Below are 15,384 nucleotides of genomic sequence, written 5' to 3'. Positions count from 1 at the left end.
GGTAGTCTTTATTTTTATTTTAATTATCACAGAATCACAGAATGGCTGAGGTTGGAAGGAACCTCCAAAGATCATCCAGTCCAACCCCCCTGCCGAGCAGGATCACCTAGAGCACATTGCACAGGATGGCATCCAGGTGGGTTTTGAATATCTCCAGAGAAGGAGACTGCACAACCCCTCTGGGCAATTATGTCTTTTAAAAGTGTAATTTAAGTTATATTTTGCACTTTTTAATTAAATGGATTGTATATACACACATGAAAAATAAGAACAAACATAAAGAAAGAAAACTTCATGTTAATTCTGTCAGGAAGGTACTGAAAGACAACAAGGTCATGAGAGAAGAGAAAGGAGAAAGAAAAGAACGATTTGCACATGGTTCGATAGTTCAAACTCTTCCTGTATTCTCTGACCTCAAATTTCTGTCATGGCACAGATTAGGAAGACAGAGTGGTTTATTTCTCATCTGCTAACAAAGTCTCATCATTATCCATAAATCCAATCTGAGCTCATTTCAATAAAGTGCTTTAAGTAACAATCTAAGCTCTTGCTTTTACTGTTCGGTTGTCAAAAGCATCTGGAAATTCTTTCCAAGTGGACCTGCTTTCAGGCATAGTGGGAAGCCTTTAAAAATCCACCTGTTACAAGATATCCAGGTTATTTATGACTGAAGTCTCACTCAACATTACAACTATTACAACATGATGGTATCTATAGGTGATGACAAAATTGTTTAAGTATTAATAATCAGTGCCTTAAAGCTCATTTATCAATTCTTCTCCAGCACTTCCACGACCTTCCACACTTATTTTGTCATAAATGTCTGCAATCCTGTAATAACTGTTACAGTCTGCTTGTTTCACAAAATGTCTTAACTAAGCAAAAAAAAGGATGGATTCAGCTGACGGCATGACATTAAAATGCTATTAACTGCTGGGAAGAATAAAATCAAACACAAATTTCTCCTTCTCAGACAACATGGAAGAGATTAAGCCAGTACACAAGAAGGCTTCACTCAGGTTCAGCTGTGCTGGAATCAATGAAAAGATCAGGCAGAGAAGGTAAAAGAGCTTAAACAAGTCAATTTTTCTCCTCATGGAGTAAAGTGTACTTTATGATGCGGGGTAACTGTGTAACCTAAAGAAGTGAAGCTTCTTGCCCTGACGAAAAAGGACAGAGCAGAGTACCATCAGGATACATTTGGGTCAACTTTCAGTTAGAGCCTTCTAAATTTTAAGTAAGCAAGATTTTATCCTGCCTAACTTGAAGATTGGATACTTTGCTGGAGAAGGAAAGCCACTGTGCGGCTGAACTCTGCCAAAAGCAAATTCTGCCGTGCTATTACTGCGCCTTCTTTGTTCAAATGTCTTTGCCCACTGTGGTCTGGCACTGAGCATGTGTCCATGCTCCTCAGCCACTCTTCTCTTGGGCAGTCTGTATGTCCGTACCGAACTGTCCGTCCTGGTGCACAGCAATAGGCACACATCCTCCTGGCTCCAAGGAAACAGTGTTACAGAACTGCTTTCCTTACAGCACGCATGAGCACATACTTGTGGTGAAGGCCCGTGGAATTAATCCAGATCTACATCAGCAGAAGCACAGGCTAAATTTGTCTCATTGTTTCTGAATTTATCCAATTGCTTTCATCTTGCATCACCTAGCACATCAAGTTACATCTGCTGCACTTGCATATTACTACTACTACTACTACCCTAATTATAGAAGGCACTTTACAAAGATCAGTTACTGTGCTGGCTGACTGTGCAATTTTTTCCCTCTACACACTAGATAAAACTGGTGTTGTCCTAGCAAGATAAAAATTAAAGCCAATGCTGTCACTTTTGTACAGACCGTGGCAAACATTTCTTTGCTTACTGTTAAAATAATACTATAGGACAGAGGTGGGTGTTGTCTTTATGCAGTTATCATTTTAAACAAGCAATCCAGAGGCCTTGTGAGTTGGCTCCTGACATGGGGGATCAGATGCTGGACTCCATTGCAACATTTGGATTTCCACTGTAAAGAGGAAAGGCTTCAAAAGGACATTGTTTGGGTTTAATAAATTCAAAAAGGGCACATTCATCTTTCATCATTCAAATCTAGACAATAATAAGCCAAAACACAAGCAGTCCAGTGGCATAAATTAACTACTTGCTGCAACGCATTTCTTTGATTTAAAAAAAATTATGCACAGCACAGAAAAATCAGATCTTAATGTGGTCACTAGATTTATCGTAAGTTTTTCATCACCACAGGAATGTGAAAGTTCCCTGTATTTAGAGACTTGTCAGTGTTTTCCTAAATTCACACTTACACAGGGCATCCAGTAAGCAACAGTGACATGTAAAATAGCATTATAATATATTTTATGGTCAGCAATCCCCTAGAGTATCATTTTAAGTAAAAGTTCATGTCAGACATTTTGGAATGAACTACTTGTTATAATGTGTGTTCTTCATTACTCTAAAAGTGATTACTTCAATAGCTTGTGTGCTCAGAGACCTTTTTTTCATCATAATGCATCCCCAATGAAGTCTTTTCTCTTAAACTGCAAAAAAGAAAGATGCACAGCTATACTTCTCCCATTACATTCTCTCTCTTCTGGAGAGTGATTGACTTCAGTGCCATGTTCCCTTCCCATACCTGGCCGTGCCAGACGTATTAGAGAGATGTAAACATCGTGGCAGTCTCGTTCCTGAGGGATGATCAGCTGGATGACCTGGAAGTTCTTGCAGCGGATCAGCAGTGGGCAACCTGTGGCAGTTGTGGCCTGCTTCTCAATGGAGGAAATTTGGCTGTGGAGAACCTGTGAGGGAATTGAAAATTGTTATGCCACATGATGTAAATCTTCAGGAAGAAAAATTGTTTCTTATAATGATCTGCCAGGACAGACACAATATCTTCCACTGGTGTTTCAGAAAATCGCCCCACACCTCCTCTTGTAGTTTTGTTCCTACCTCCAGCATCAGGCTCAGGCAGTGCCAGATACATACCCTACAGACAAAGACTTCTAGGGTCTTTCAGTTGGTCAGACATTAGCCTGGTCATGCTATCCAAAGCTTTCTGGTTTTGTTTGTTTGTTAGGATAAGCTAATGGTTGCCAGAAAAAGAGCTCTTATCATCTATCTGTGCAGTGAAAAGATGAACCAGCATCAGTTGTATAAAACTCTTCCAGAGTCCCTAGGGTAAAAAATTGGGCATCCTAACTAACAGAATGGAAATACAGGCAGTCAGGGAGACAGGCAAGAGCTGACTGAGCCTGGGTAGTAACTCACATTCAAAACAGATTTAGTTTAGAAAGGTGGTTCCTCGGTGAAACACATCCAGTACTTGTACAGTGAAGGCCCTTGCATTCCTCTGGATTACAACATCCAGAAGCCATTGAAAGTGCTCAAGAATTATCAAGCTGCAAAGGTCTTCAGTTGGAATTTCACATGCTCTGAAGTTACAAAAGCAGCCATATAAACTGATTTATCGCATTTAATCTACTTTGCAGGATATTTTCAAATTACCATCAATAAATTGCCATGCATTTACAGCTAACTGAAAAATAAAAATTCATACCCAGGTTTCTTTACGAGTTTCAGAAGCATTCTCCACGAATATGACATGAGTAGCTGTTAAATACAAGGTTCCCAGTGCAGCTTTTCTTGAGGATACACGATCAAGTAACCTAACATTTTCCACCTAAACAAAGAAATGACAGAGAGAAAAAGAAAATGAAAAAACAAAAACAAAAACAAAAACCTAGGCTATGGCATAGCCTTCCACAGTGAGATCTCAAAATTCACATTTTGTCCATTATGAACACAGGTTTTTGATTCTAAGATTAGACATTTACCACCTACACAGTACATAGGTTGATCTACCTTCACAAGCAATAGAACGCAGGATAGCTCCATAGGACAATTTAGGTTGGAAGAGACCCCAGGAAGTCTCCAGCCCAACCTCCTGCTCTAAGCACAGCCAGCTCTGAGGTTAGATCAGGTTACCCAGGGCTTCTCCCAGTCAGGTCTTGAAAATCTCCAAGGATGGAGCCTACCCAACTGGTCTGGGTGACCTGCTCCTTTGCCAAACTGTCCTCACAGTGAAAATGATAGAAAAACATGTTGCAGGATAGAGTAGTACCAGAAGAACCACCGAATCCCTTAGTGGTAAGTGTAGTCGTTACTTTTTAGGTTTAGGTATTGGGTTTGTGCCTATGGTCTTTTCTGAGGAAATTATTTTTACACTGATTCTCAAAAACGGCAAAAGCAAGCTAATACAGATGCATACCCTTCCCTTGAGCCCATTCTATGGCCCCACTGATCTCAGCTGGAGGGTTGCATGCACCAGTGCACAATTGTGCACCCCAGATTTCTACTGCACTATACATATGCTGTATAGAAGATTAAGGAATAAACTGAAATTTTGGGAAAGTGAAATAAGGGAAGCAAACTGAAACTGAGAGTCATAAGTAGATTTTTGTTTGTGTGGTTATAGGAGCAATCTATCCAACATCCCCACTCCCAGAAAATTCCAGTGAATGTCCAAGTCATAAACCAAGTGCTGGTTTATAAGGAAATACAGAATGGTCAAAAAAAATAAATCAAACACCAGAATATCTCAAAATTAACAGTCAAGACTGAACCAAATAATGTTGGAAAGCTGCCTCACTATTGAAAAAATAAAAATAAACAAACTATCTCACACATAATATGGAAAAGCATAGCCAAAACCATCTGAACCAGAAATGCTGTGTGTGAGAGCATGAAAAGATGCTTTTCCCATAAGATCTTTCCAGAGCCATATGAAATGACTACCAGAAAAGTATTTATATATGAGAAAATATGATTATATTACATGATCTAACTCCAGATCTAACTTAATGTTCATTTTTTTTCCCCTCTTGTGGCACCTCTGTATCCAAACATCTGTTAGTAAAGAAATCCAAAGACAATTTTTCCCTTGAGCTCTTTCTTTTTATCTCACCTTACCAAAACCCTGTGATAGCAAGGCAGGGCCTGGCATCCCTCCAAGCCATTCCAGAATTATCAGTGATACAAAGAAAGCTAAATTAAAAAATAAAATAAAATTATAATTAAAAAAAAAAAAAGAATAAGCAGGAGGTGATAGTGGCAGAGTGTCTTTCTTCAGCAAGTCCCACTCAGGCTTGCAGACAAGTCTCTGGTAATAGTTCAAAAATGTCTAAGCTATGCTGCTATTAGTGGACATATCTGGAAATTTTTGCCTTCAGTCACCTTCTAACTGGAATCAAAGACTTAACACCCGCTGTTTTGTTTCACTGGACACAAAATGGACATTCTCTCTTTGGTACACTCCTGAAAATAGGTGAGTCTATAACGTTACAAATCCTCAGATAACCAGCTTGTGGCTTTTACACAGTTAGTATTTGGTATATGGCATATGTCACAGGTATTTGATCCGATGTTATATGGCATTTCTGACTGAGAGGCTAAAGGGATAAAAAGATCAACAAGGCGGCTGTTGAATGGATTAAAATTGCCTGAAATGGTTAATAATTTCTTAACAATGGCTTTGGTAGGTTTCCCAGTGCAACAAATTTAAAGCCAAAATTAGTTGGTTTTCCTACAAAACATGCCTAGTTCAAAAACATTAAACCAAGGAATGCTGATGGTCAGGACCATATAATGTGTAGTAAATTACCAAATTGTTTTATAATATTAGAATTGTACTAGAGCATGATTTCCACACACATGGTAGCAAAGCTCTATGTAGCCTTCCCACCACTGCAAGAGATCTGCAACACACTGGCAATCTTCTCTACTTCTCTTCAGCTCTCCACTCAAGACTTATAGTTCCTTTTATACACCCAGTTATTTTCAGGGCCTAGGGTTGATAACTGTTGAAGAGATATGACCCCCTTAAAATCAAAAAGGACTATTCTTGTGTTTGAAGTACTGAAGCTGACTTAAATGTTGCTCCAAGAAAATGGAAGAGAATAAAAAGAAGAGAATAAAAAAAAGGAAGAACACTAGGGAGGACATAATCACTTTTTACAATGAAATAGAAGTAATTTTGCACCATCTCATGAAAACCAGAGCTGGGTGCCACAAAAATAAATAATGAAGATCTGCAAAGTCATTCTGATTTTCAATAACATAGAGATCCCAGATTACATTGACAGAAACTTTCTACAATACTCTCAGAGATGGGATGTAGTGTTTCTTGACATGTATCATCTCAGTCTTTATGGACTTTCACTGAAATCACACAACAAGCAGAATGATGCCAGCACCCAGAACTGGATGTTTGCAGTGTGTAATCTAAACACATTGCACTAATTTAAGAATAGGAACAGAGAGGTCCTTAAAACCAAAACAAGCCAGTTTGGTAGCAAAATGCTTAAAAATCAAACAATTAGCAAAAAAGCAAAAACCAAGTCTTCTCCCTCAAGGCCAGTAATAATATGCTTTAAACAAAAATAAAACAGCTAGAAAGCATGAATAAAGTCTTTTCCCAGGACCATCTACTTCAGAGGTCACATATTGGGGTGAGGAGGAATGAAAGAAACACAGTGTTAACCCAGAACATTCACTAATAAGCCAAAGAGGAGATATAAAAGAGCCCAGATGATACAAAACAAAGATTTAGGCAGTGCTCCAAACCTACAAAGAACCCACAAATAACAACGAAAATGAGGTTCATCTAGACAAAATGGAAGTACCTACGGTGTAGTCTGGCCATGGAGGGCTCTGCTCTACAGGCTCTGGTCTTGTCCAAGGAAGTTGTCGCCTCCAAATACACCCTACACACTGAGGTACTTCAGGACATGAAACACAAGCAACGCAGACTCAAACAGCAGGGCAGGGGCTGAGGGCTGAATTTTCAGGCCTCCTAATCACACCTTCACCCTACTCTTCAGTCAGAGACCCACAACTGAGTAGCAACCAAGACTCGCTATAATTATTTTTTGAAGACACAGCTACAAATAAAATAAAGAGTAGACGTGAATAAACAGGAATAGCTGCAATAGGAACTACGCAGTAAGTCATATTTAATTAAAACAAATACTACAACTGCACGGTTCATCCAGCCCTGCAGTTTATCTCTTAGAGTGGAAGAGTATGAGGCAAGCACGTACTGATGCTCCCTCAGGACGTTACCCCAACTTCTAGAAGCCAGCAGCTCTGGGGGCTTTCTAAGGTGAGGTCATAGTTTCTAATAGCTCTAATTAGATTTACATTCCATGAATTTTGTCATGTAACGTTTTGAATCCCTGTAAACTAATGACACCCACAATGCCCTGTGAGAGTGAACTTCACATTTTGCTATGCGTTGTACAAACAAATATCCTTTCCTCTTGCTTGTTTTGACTCTGCCACCGATGGCAGGTGCACTGTGCCATTTGGTGATTGAGTTCTTAAACAGTGAATGTTGTTCCTCATTTACCTTCTCTGTCATACACACTATTACAGATCCTTCCCTCCATTGTCTCATTCCCAGACAGAAGAGCCCAACTTTATGTAGTTGCTACCTGTATGGAAGCTACTCCTGACAAGCTCTTCCATACTTCTGATTTTGTGACAAAAATTCGATTTCTTAAGAGGCCAAAAGTGTAAACATAATTCAGGATATGTTTGTATGGCAGATTTGTGGAGTGAAATAGTATGTTTGCTCTTTTGTTCTCTATTGAATTTTTTTTAAAGTTTTCAAACATTGCTTGTTTTTTTGCTCCTTGATTAACACATTTTTTTTTTTTTTAGAACTAGGTATTATAACTCCAAGTCATCTCTGCATACATAAGCTAAGACTCCCCCCACCCATTTGTATTATCTTACATTTATCAATGATTAATGTTGTCTATCAGTATCATGAGGCATTGCTACAAGCCTCTACGGCAATCCTTCATTTCTCCTACGCTAGGTAATTAAAGTACTGTCAGTGAAGTTTGCTGCCTCTGGCATCTCCTCCTCCCTATATCTTTCAAAACAGTTGTCAGCTGAACATCAGAGGCTTTCATATATTACTTGAATCTCTAGAGAGGAATTGCCTCCATTGCAAAAACTGAGTTAATTGTTTGTTTCTTTTGTGGCTTAGCCCCAGCAAGCAGCTCAGCACCACACAGCCACTCACTGTCCCCAGGTGGGAAGGGGAAGGGAATCAGAACAGTAAAAGTGCAAGAACTCATGGGTTGAGATAAGGACAGTTCACCAGGGAAAGCAAAAACCGTGCACACAAGCAAAGCAAGACAGGAAATTCATTTGCTACTTCCCATCAGCAGGCACTTCCAGGACAGCAGGGCTGACCACATGTAGCAGTTTCTTGGGAAGACAAATGCCATCACTCCAAACATCCCTCTTTCATCCTCCTTTACCCCCAGTTTTATTGGTAAGCATGAAGCCACGTGTTGTGGGACATCCATTGGGCCAGCCTGGGCCAGCTGTCCTGGCTGTGTCCCCTCCCAGCTCCTGGTGCACCCCCAGCCTCCTCGTCGGCAGGGCAGCATGAGGAGCTGGGAAGGCTTTGGCTCTGTGCAAGCACCACTCTGCAACAACTAAAACATTGGTGTGTTACCAGTATTCTCATCCTAAATCCAAACCACAGCATTGTGTGAGCCTCTATGAAGAAATTAACTCTGGCCCAGCCAAACCTATGACAGTTTCTTATTTTTTAACTAGTTATTACTGAGAGGACCTTAGTCTGTGGTGATTAAGTTTCTTTAAGAGCCTTTGATAAAGATGTGGAAGATCACCTGGATTCTATCAGATGGATTCACCCTAGTTCATATGTTCGGTTACTTTTCCAAAGAAATTTAAAGAATTATAAGTTCCTCTATGAAAGCTATGCTGATTCTTCCCCTTTTTAATGACACCCATAAATCTAAAGATTTAGAAGGGAGGAGCAAGGGGTGTAGCAGCTCCTATCAGTTTTCTCAGATTAGGTATCATTCATCACCTCAATTTTATTTATTTATTTATTGGACTAGAACACTTTTAAGCAGCACACCATAGTTACTGGCTTGACAGTTTTATACTTTCTTTTAATTGTTTTGTGTGGATACCATCTGGCCACAGGATTTTTTTTACCATTCACTGTTGTCAGTTTCTCATGAAATCTCTTCTAATAACACTTTTATTGGTAACAAATATTCTGGTACGTTCTTGACAGAGAGATATGCCAGAAAGGGCATGGCCCTAAATACTTTTGCCACCTTGATCATTTTCTAGCCCTATATATTTTGTCAAGATTTTGTCTACTTAAAGACAGCTAGAAAAAGGTTTTGCTACTATTTTTTTTTTTGCTAAGTTGTTCTTCAAAATCTCTTTTGGCCTGCTTTATTTTGTTTATATATTTGGCTTGTTTATGTTCTATTTTCCTCATTTAAGTACAACTTCAACTTGAAAGAAGCCCTTTTACTTTTAATAAAAGAAGTCCTTTTAATAAGAGACATCCTCTTACTCCTTTACCCTGCTGTTTAGCTATGCAAATCTTTTGTTGGTCTTTTAAAGCCTTTTTTCTGGAAGTTGGCTTGCAGTAAGCTCCCGTATTTAAACAATCTTCATGACTCCCATAAACATTTTAATTTTTGGCTCTCTTTCTTTTTAAACAGCTTTCACATTTTTATGTAGTTTCCTCTTTGAAGTTAAACATTGCCATGGGAGATTTTTCTTTTTTTTTTTTTTTTTCCCCTTTTGCTATTTCAAGAATACTCATCTAAGTATTTTCATTGCTGTCACACAGAGGTTCCAGTTTTATCTTGAACCAGGTCTTTGTGTCAGGTCCTAGAATTACTTAGAATTACTTTCAATTTTTTTCAAGAATTACTTTCATTTTTTTCAAAATAAGCAAATAGCCTCTGTATAAACAATCATTTACAACACCTAAACTTTTACTCAGAATCGCATCCCTAGCACAGTTACCCTATACCGATTTTGTAATGTCTCCCTTCGTTATTGCATTTTCTGCCTTCATGCTCTGTTTGATTTCAGTTAGGCTGTCAACAGGTGATGTGACAGCGAAGTTCCCCATTTTTCCTGTGTAGTTTGCCTGTCACATTGATTATTGTTCTTTCACCGAATTTCTAACATGCCTATTACAGCAACATTCTCATTTACAACCAGTAACTAACTTTAGTTTCCACAACTTTCTTCAGACTTAATATTTGTACAGAAACACAGACACATTTGGTCCAATTGTCTATGCTTCTTTTGCCATGGTTAAGTGGAACTCTTGGTGATTTCTGTTGATTTGAGAATATAGAATTTTTTATACCATCAGAAATTTTATGACACATTATAGCATCCGAAGTACCAGACATTTTCTGCATTCTAACAAGAGCTTCTTGGTTTCTCTTCAGCATGGACAAGTACAACACCAAATTAGCTCTCTTACCAGGCTTGACAAGGAAAAAGTACTGTTTGTTAGACAATGCAGTTGAATTTTTATCTAGCACTTATTCCTGCTGACCTCAATGAGCATAGTAATTCAGTTAAAACTAATGAGAGCCTCAAAATTTGACTTGATTAAAATTAGCATGATTTGCTGATTAATCTTGGCTAACTCTCATGCCATATATGATAGTCTGCAACTGTAGTAATAGAAAAAATAAAGCAGGTTTACTAATAACTTGCCTCATGAACAACTTCATCATATCTAACATTGTTTTCAATGGGGAAGTAAATTACTGTAGTCTAATCTCTTTCTAGTTTCAAAACCACAGTTCTGATTCACTGCAAGTGGCACTAAGTGCCTTCAGGAGCAGTAAGGGTTTCTAAGCTCTCAGGAGCTTGTTCTAAAAATCTCTGCATAACCCCCAGCTGGCATACATGGCTTTCATCTGAACTTCATCTGTGCTTCTCTGCCTAGTTTCCAGTTACTCAAACTTTCTGGAAAAGATGTATATTTCACCCATAGACAAATAAATAAATAACAAAGCAATCTTCTATCTTAGATTTCATTCTGCTCATCAAAAGATTCAGAGAATGAGTCTTCTGTCTTCTTCTCCACCCTTCTAATCAGGAAAAGAAAACCAAGTAAAATAGTGTCTTTAAATGGAGTAGAGGGAACAGGAATATGTTCGTTTCCACAAGAGGGGAACACATTGCAATATTGCTTTGAAAAAGTTCAGTTTTTCTATCCAAAAAAAAGTACAAGCATGAGGAGAAATTGGTATTAAGAATAGTTAAAGAAAAAAATTGAATTCAATATTAGAAAAAGTCACTGTAGTAATTATTCTCCTACTTTTTCTCCAAAATGTGCTCTAATTTTTAATCAAAGCTGATGCAGATGTTGCAGAACATGAGAATTCATACATCAGGAAAAGGCATACTCACCACATACATGGGCTTTGCCTAAAATGAAAACCTGGTGAGAGACAGCAGGTCAGAGTATGACAGGTAAAGAATAAAAAAGAGCAAGTAAAGCTGAGAGCTCGGAGAGCTTGAGGAGCAAAAATGCAAGCACTAACCAAGCCAGCCTGAAGAGCGGCACCTAAAGAAAACCTTTAATAATTTATTTGAAGCTGTTGCCCCCGTCATTTATTTTTGCCTGATGACTGTGGTTGTCTAGGCTTAAGGAAAAGACTGCCAAGAGATTTATTTCAATGATTACAACCCCTTACATGGGGATAAATAAAGTTGGCCAAAATCTCTATTTTCAATGCAACACAGATGACAGAAAAAGGAGGCAAAAATAGAAGTTACAGGGAACACAAATTAAGAACAGATGGAAGGCACTTTTTACTCAGAGAATAAACATGATAAATTGCTTATGAACAAGGTTGCCAGAAGGTCATTCAAGAAAAAGATGTCATATTAGGGAAAAGCACGGGTCAAATCTTTATTCAGGCACAACTCCCACCAGTTTCAATGGGACTCCCACCTAAGGAAGAACAGCAAAGATATGACCCTGAAAGTGTTCAGAAAAGCTGCTGTGCCAAAATGTTACTCCTAAAAATATCCATGTACCCTAATCTGTTTTCATCTCTAGCATAGATTACTTCTTGAATAAGCTCTGACTGCATGGCCTATTTTTAAAAGATTCTTGAACATGGTACCTTCATTCTCACTTCTTTAATTTATTTAGGCATCTCCAAACACATGGCGACATCAAAAAATGCAGAAGTTACTGCTAGTTTTTCGTGCTGTTTATAGCTCCACATTTTAACTTTCAGATAAATACAGGATCAGTTTTTATGGTGGACATAGGCTTGAGTCAGGAAAGGAGAGAGAAGTAAGATGACAAGCAAGACCATCTCATGGAGTTCTGTTTTCACTACACAGGTTTTCTCTCGGTGTGTTTCCTTCCCATGTATGAGCCAAACCTGTAATTGCCACGTAACCCACTGCAATTTAACTGCACATCTAGAAGATGTGCAGGCAGAAAACCCATCTGGTAGCTAAGAACAAAAGAGCTCTGCTCCTGCCCATCACCAAGGAGGAACTGTTATTAATTGTTCTAATTCCTTCCCACCAAAATGGAAGAAAGGCGTGAAGACCCTCACAGCTAGGAGGAAGCTGCTAATTAACGGAAACCAAGGAATCTCCTAGCTCAGGATATGTCCTCATGAGTTTCTCCATTTTTCAGTCAAATAAAAGTTATTGCTTTGCAGCAAAAACCTAAGTGATAAAAATTGATCAAGTACCTTGAGATTTGAGTGTACAAAGCAGAGAAGTCATTTTGGTGGTTCCTTAAAGGTACAGAAAGTGCAACGATGCAATGATTTCAGTCACTGATTCACTGAATATGACTGAGCTTCTAAGGTTTTGTATGATGTCCATGACCAAAAGAAGCAGGCTTTCATTGTGCGTTTGTTTTGGTCTGGAAAGTGAGGAAAGAGAGAATCATTGCAGAAAAAGCTAGAGGAATCAGAGAAGTCTGAAAGCTCACAGTGTGCATCAGGGCAGGCACACAAGAACACCAGAACACAGTGGTAAATGCACAGGATCTGCAAAAAGGATCACACTTCCCCGAAGGGTCTTGCAGGCTCTGTCTATGCCAGCTCAACAGCCGCTATTTCACAACCATCGGTACTGCTGAAAACCTTGCTCCAAAGCCAAGAGATGGGGCTGGCTTAGGTCAGCAGCACGCACGTAGCCCTAAAAAGGCTTCTTCTCGTCCATCCATGCCTTCATCTTCCCTCGGGCTCCTAGACCCAGGGTTGCTGCCACTTTGCCTACTTATCTTGCAGTGTTACACATGTGAGTAGAAGCAAGAAGAAACTGAATCTTGGGAATCAGTGACAGGGCTCCGACTGACTTCAGCACTGCAGGCACGCAAAAGCTAAGGGAAGAGCTTGTACAAGCCAAAAGCCTGAGCCTAATGAGAAAAAAGGAGCACAGCTGGTATGGTTTGAGGCCAAGTGCAATATTTGAGCTTTCTTCACCCTGGTTGACCCCAGCTATCCATGTGTTTAGCATAATGCTCAAGAGTGAAAAAATATAACGTGCAAAAGACCAAACGCTGTTAAATATTTTTTTCCACACAGAGAAAGTACAATGTTGTACTCATTAAACAAAATATACAATAAGTGATCTTTCTGCATAGTTTTGGAACAAGAAAAAAGGAAAACAGAGTTGTCAATTTAATGCCATTTAATGTGGTTTCTATTCTATTTTCAATAAGAATCACAAAAACTGTAGTTGATCCATGTAACTTTTTTACATTTTCATCTTTAAAGAGGTTTCTTGAGTGCAGTAAAATAATGTACAATCAATCTGTAACACAGAGTCAGAAGGCTGCATATGTCCAAAAAAAAAAAATCAACCGAAACCAAAAATACCAACACAATAAAATTTAAATAAAAACACCTTAAGTTCAACATTATAAAAAGCTTCCTCAGGGCAAACCTGCCAGGATGGGGGAAAATATTCAAGAAAAATCTAAACAAACAATTCATTAAAGAACAGAAGTTAAGTTGAAATACTGGAAAAGAGCTGGGAAAAAAAAAGTTATAAGGAATGACTAGTATGTGAGCAAGACAGTGAAAAAATTTCCTAACAATTTGTTTGATTAAAAAAACCCTCTGTTGTCTGCTATGATCTACAAGTGGGAAGTCAGTACCTTATTAGCATATACAGCTGAGTAGCAGTTGTATAATGGACGCAGTGAACTGTAAATTATTACAAGCATATACAGCATTGCAATATGGTGTCAACATCACAGCTCAAAGTTTTTCCATAATGTTTTCTCTTTCAGCCCACATTAGATCCCATTTATCTAGAAAAGGAGAAGGGAACAACTGAGGAATTTCACAGGTCAGTGTATTTTACTACATTTTCCAAAATTATTTAGACTTAGCTCTGAAAAAAATACACAGAAAATTTTTGTGCACAGCAATAATCTAGAGTAGGGAGGAACAATTGTGCATGGAGCTAAGGTGCAGTGAACAAAATCATGTATGTATACATGTATATATAAATTCCTCCATTTGATACAGGTTGCTCCATTGCGTATTCAAAACTATGCACTGTTCAACAGTCTATTTCAGAGCAGCAGCACCAGTCCCTTTGAGCTGCACAGGCCACCAAAGACTTGCATTAAAGATGGATTTGTAGGAGTCCCTTTTCTCATGGTATGGATCTGGCTTTCTCAGCAGGAAATGGCAGTGTGCTCTTTCTGTTGCAAGTAGATCATTGCTCTAGCTAGCAGACACTGACAGATCAAATACCACCCACTTGAGTCCACCAACTGCAGGCTTAGAGATTCCAGCCTTGACCACTCCAAAGCCAAACTTCCCAAAACCTTCACTCCAACCTCAGTCTCCTACTACACAAAAATACAAATCAAAGAATATCCTGCAGGCACGTTCTAATGACTTTCAGTACCATCTTCAGTGCAACAAGTTTTAGAATTGCTGGATTAGACACAGATACCAAGACAGAAAATTAAAGCATGTGGTTAACCATGTTTTTAGAGCTTGTTTTGTGACTTTATCCAGCTGCCTCTTTACTGAGGGTCACATTATTGAAAATATGAAAGTCTGGCATAAAAGCCCAAAGGGGACCTGCCAATTCCAGGATTAGGAAAACATTTATATTACTATGGACTTAACAGAGCAACCTAAATTTTAAAAAAGAACAAAACTAGAAATATAAGAATTTAAACTACCTTTCCAGTTAATATAGTGACACAGTATATGAATCTCACACAGAAGAAAGTGCCTTGCTACTCAAACAATGTGAGAAAAAGCAAGATACTTGATTTTTCTTTAAACAACACTGCAACCAAAACAGAAATAAAGTGCATATTGGGAACAGGCATGTGTTTGAAAATCAAGTTTCAAAAGTGAAAAAGCAACCAGAATCAAAGGGCTCTAATGCCAAAGGTAATGTAAAATAAAGAAAACCAAGAGAAAAAAGAACCAAAACCAAAAAAAGCTAAAATGCTGGTTTCTGAGACCTTTAAAGCCAGAGGAACACC

General features: G+C 38.6%; 1 protein-coding gene across 6 annotated transcripts in view; it reads right to left on the bottom strand.

Moving 5' to 3' along the window:
• The window catches only part of MTMR7 (myotubularin related protein 7), a 67,099-nt gene that overhangs the window by 28,152 nt on the left and 23,563 nt on the right, over positions 1–15,384 (bottom strand). For all 6 annotated transcript variants that reach the window (XM_066996783.1, XM_066996784.1, XM_048049816.2 and 3 more), the window contains 2 exons: positions 3,565–3,687; positions 2,644–2,806 (listed from right to left, as the gene is read on the bottom strand). In XM_066996783.1, the coding sequence (XP_066852884.1) occupies positions 2,644–2,806; positions 3,565–3,687 (286 nt within the window). The remainder of the gene's footprint in view (positions 1–2,643; positions 2,807–3,564; positions 3,688–15,384) is intronic.

The sequence above is a fragment of the Anser cygnoides genome, chromosome 4 (genome assembly GCF_040182565.1).
Source record: "Anser cygnoides isolate HZ-2024a breed goose chromosome 4, Taihu_goose_T2T_genome, whole genome shotgun sequence".
Classification (NCBI taxonomy): Eukaryota; Metazoa; Chordata; class Aves; order Anseriformes; family Anatidae; genus Anser; species Anser cygnoides.
Note: the sequence above shows the minus strand (reverse complement) of the source record. Positions and strands in the feature narration are given on the sequence as shown.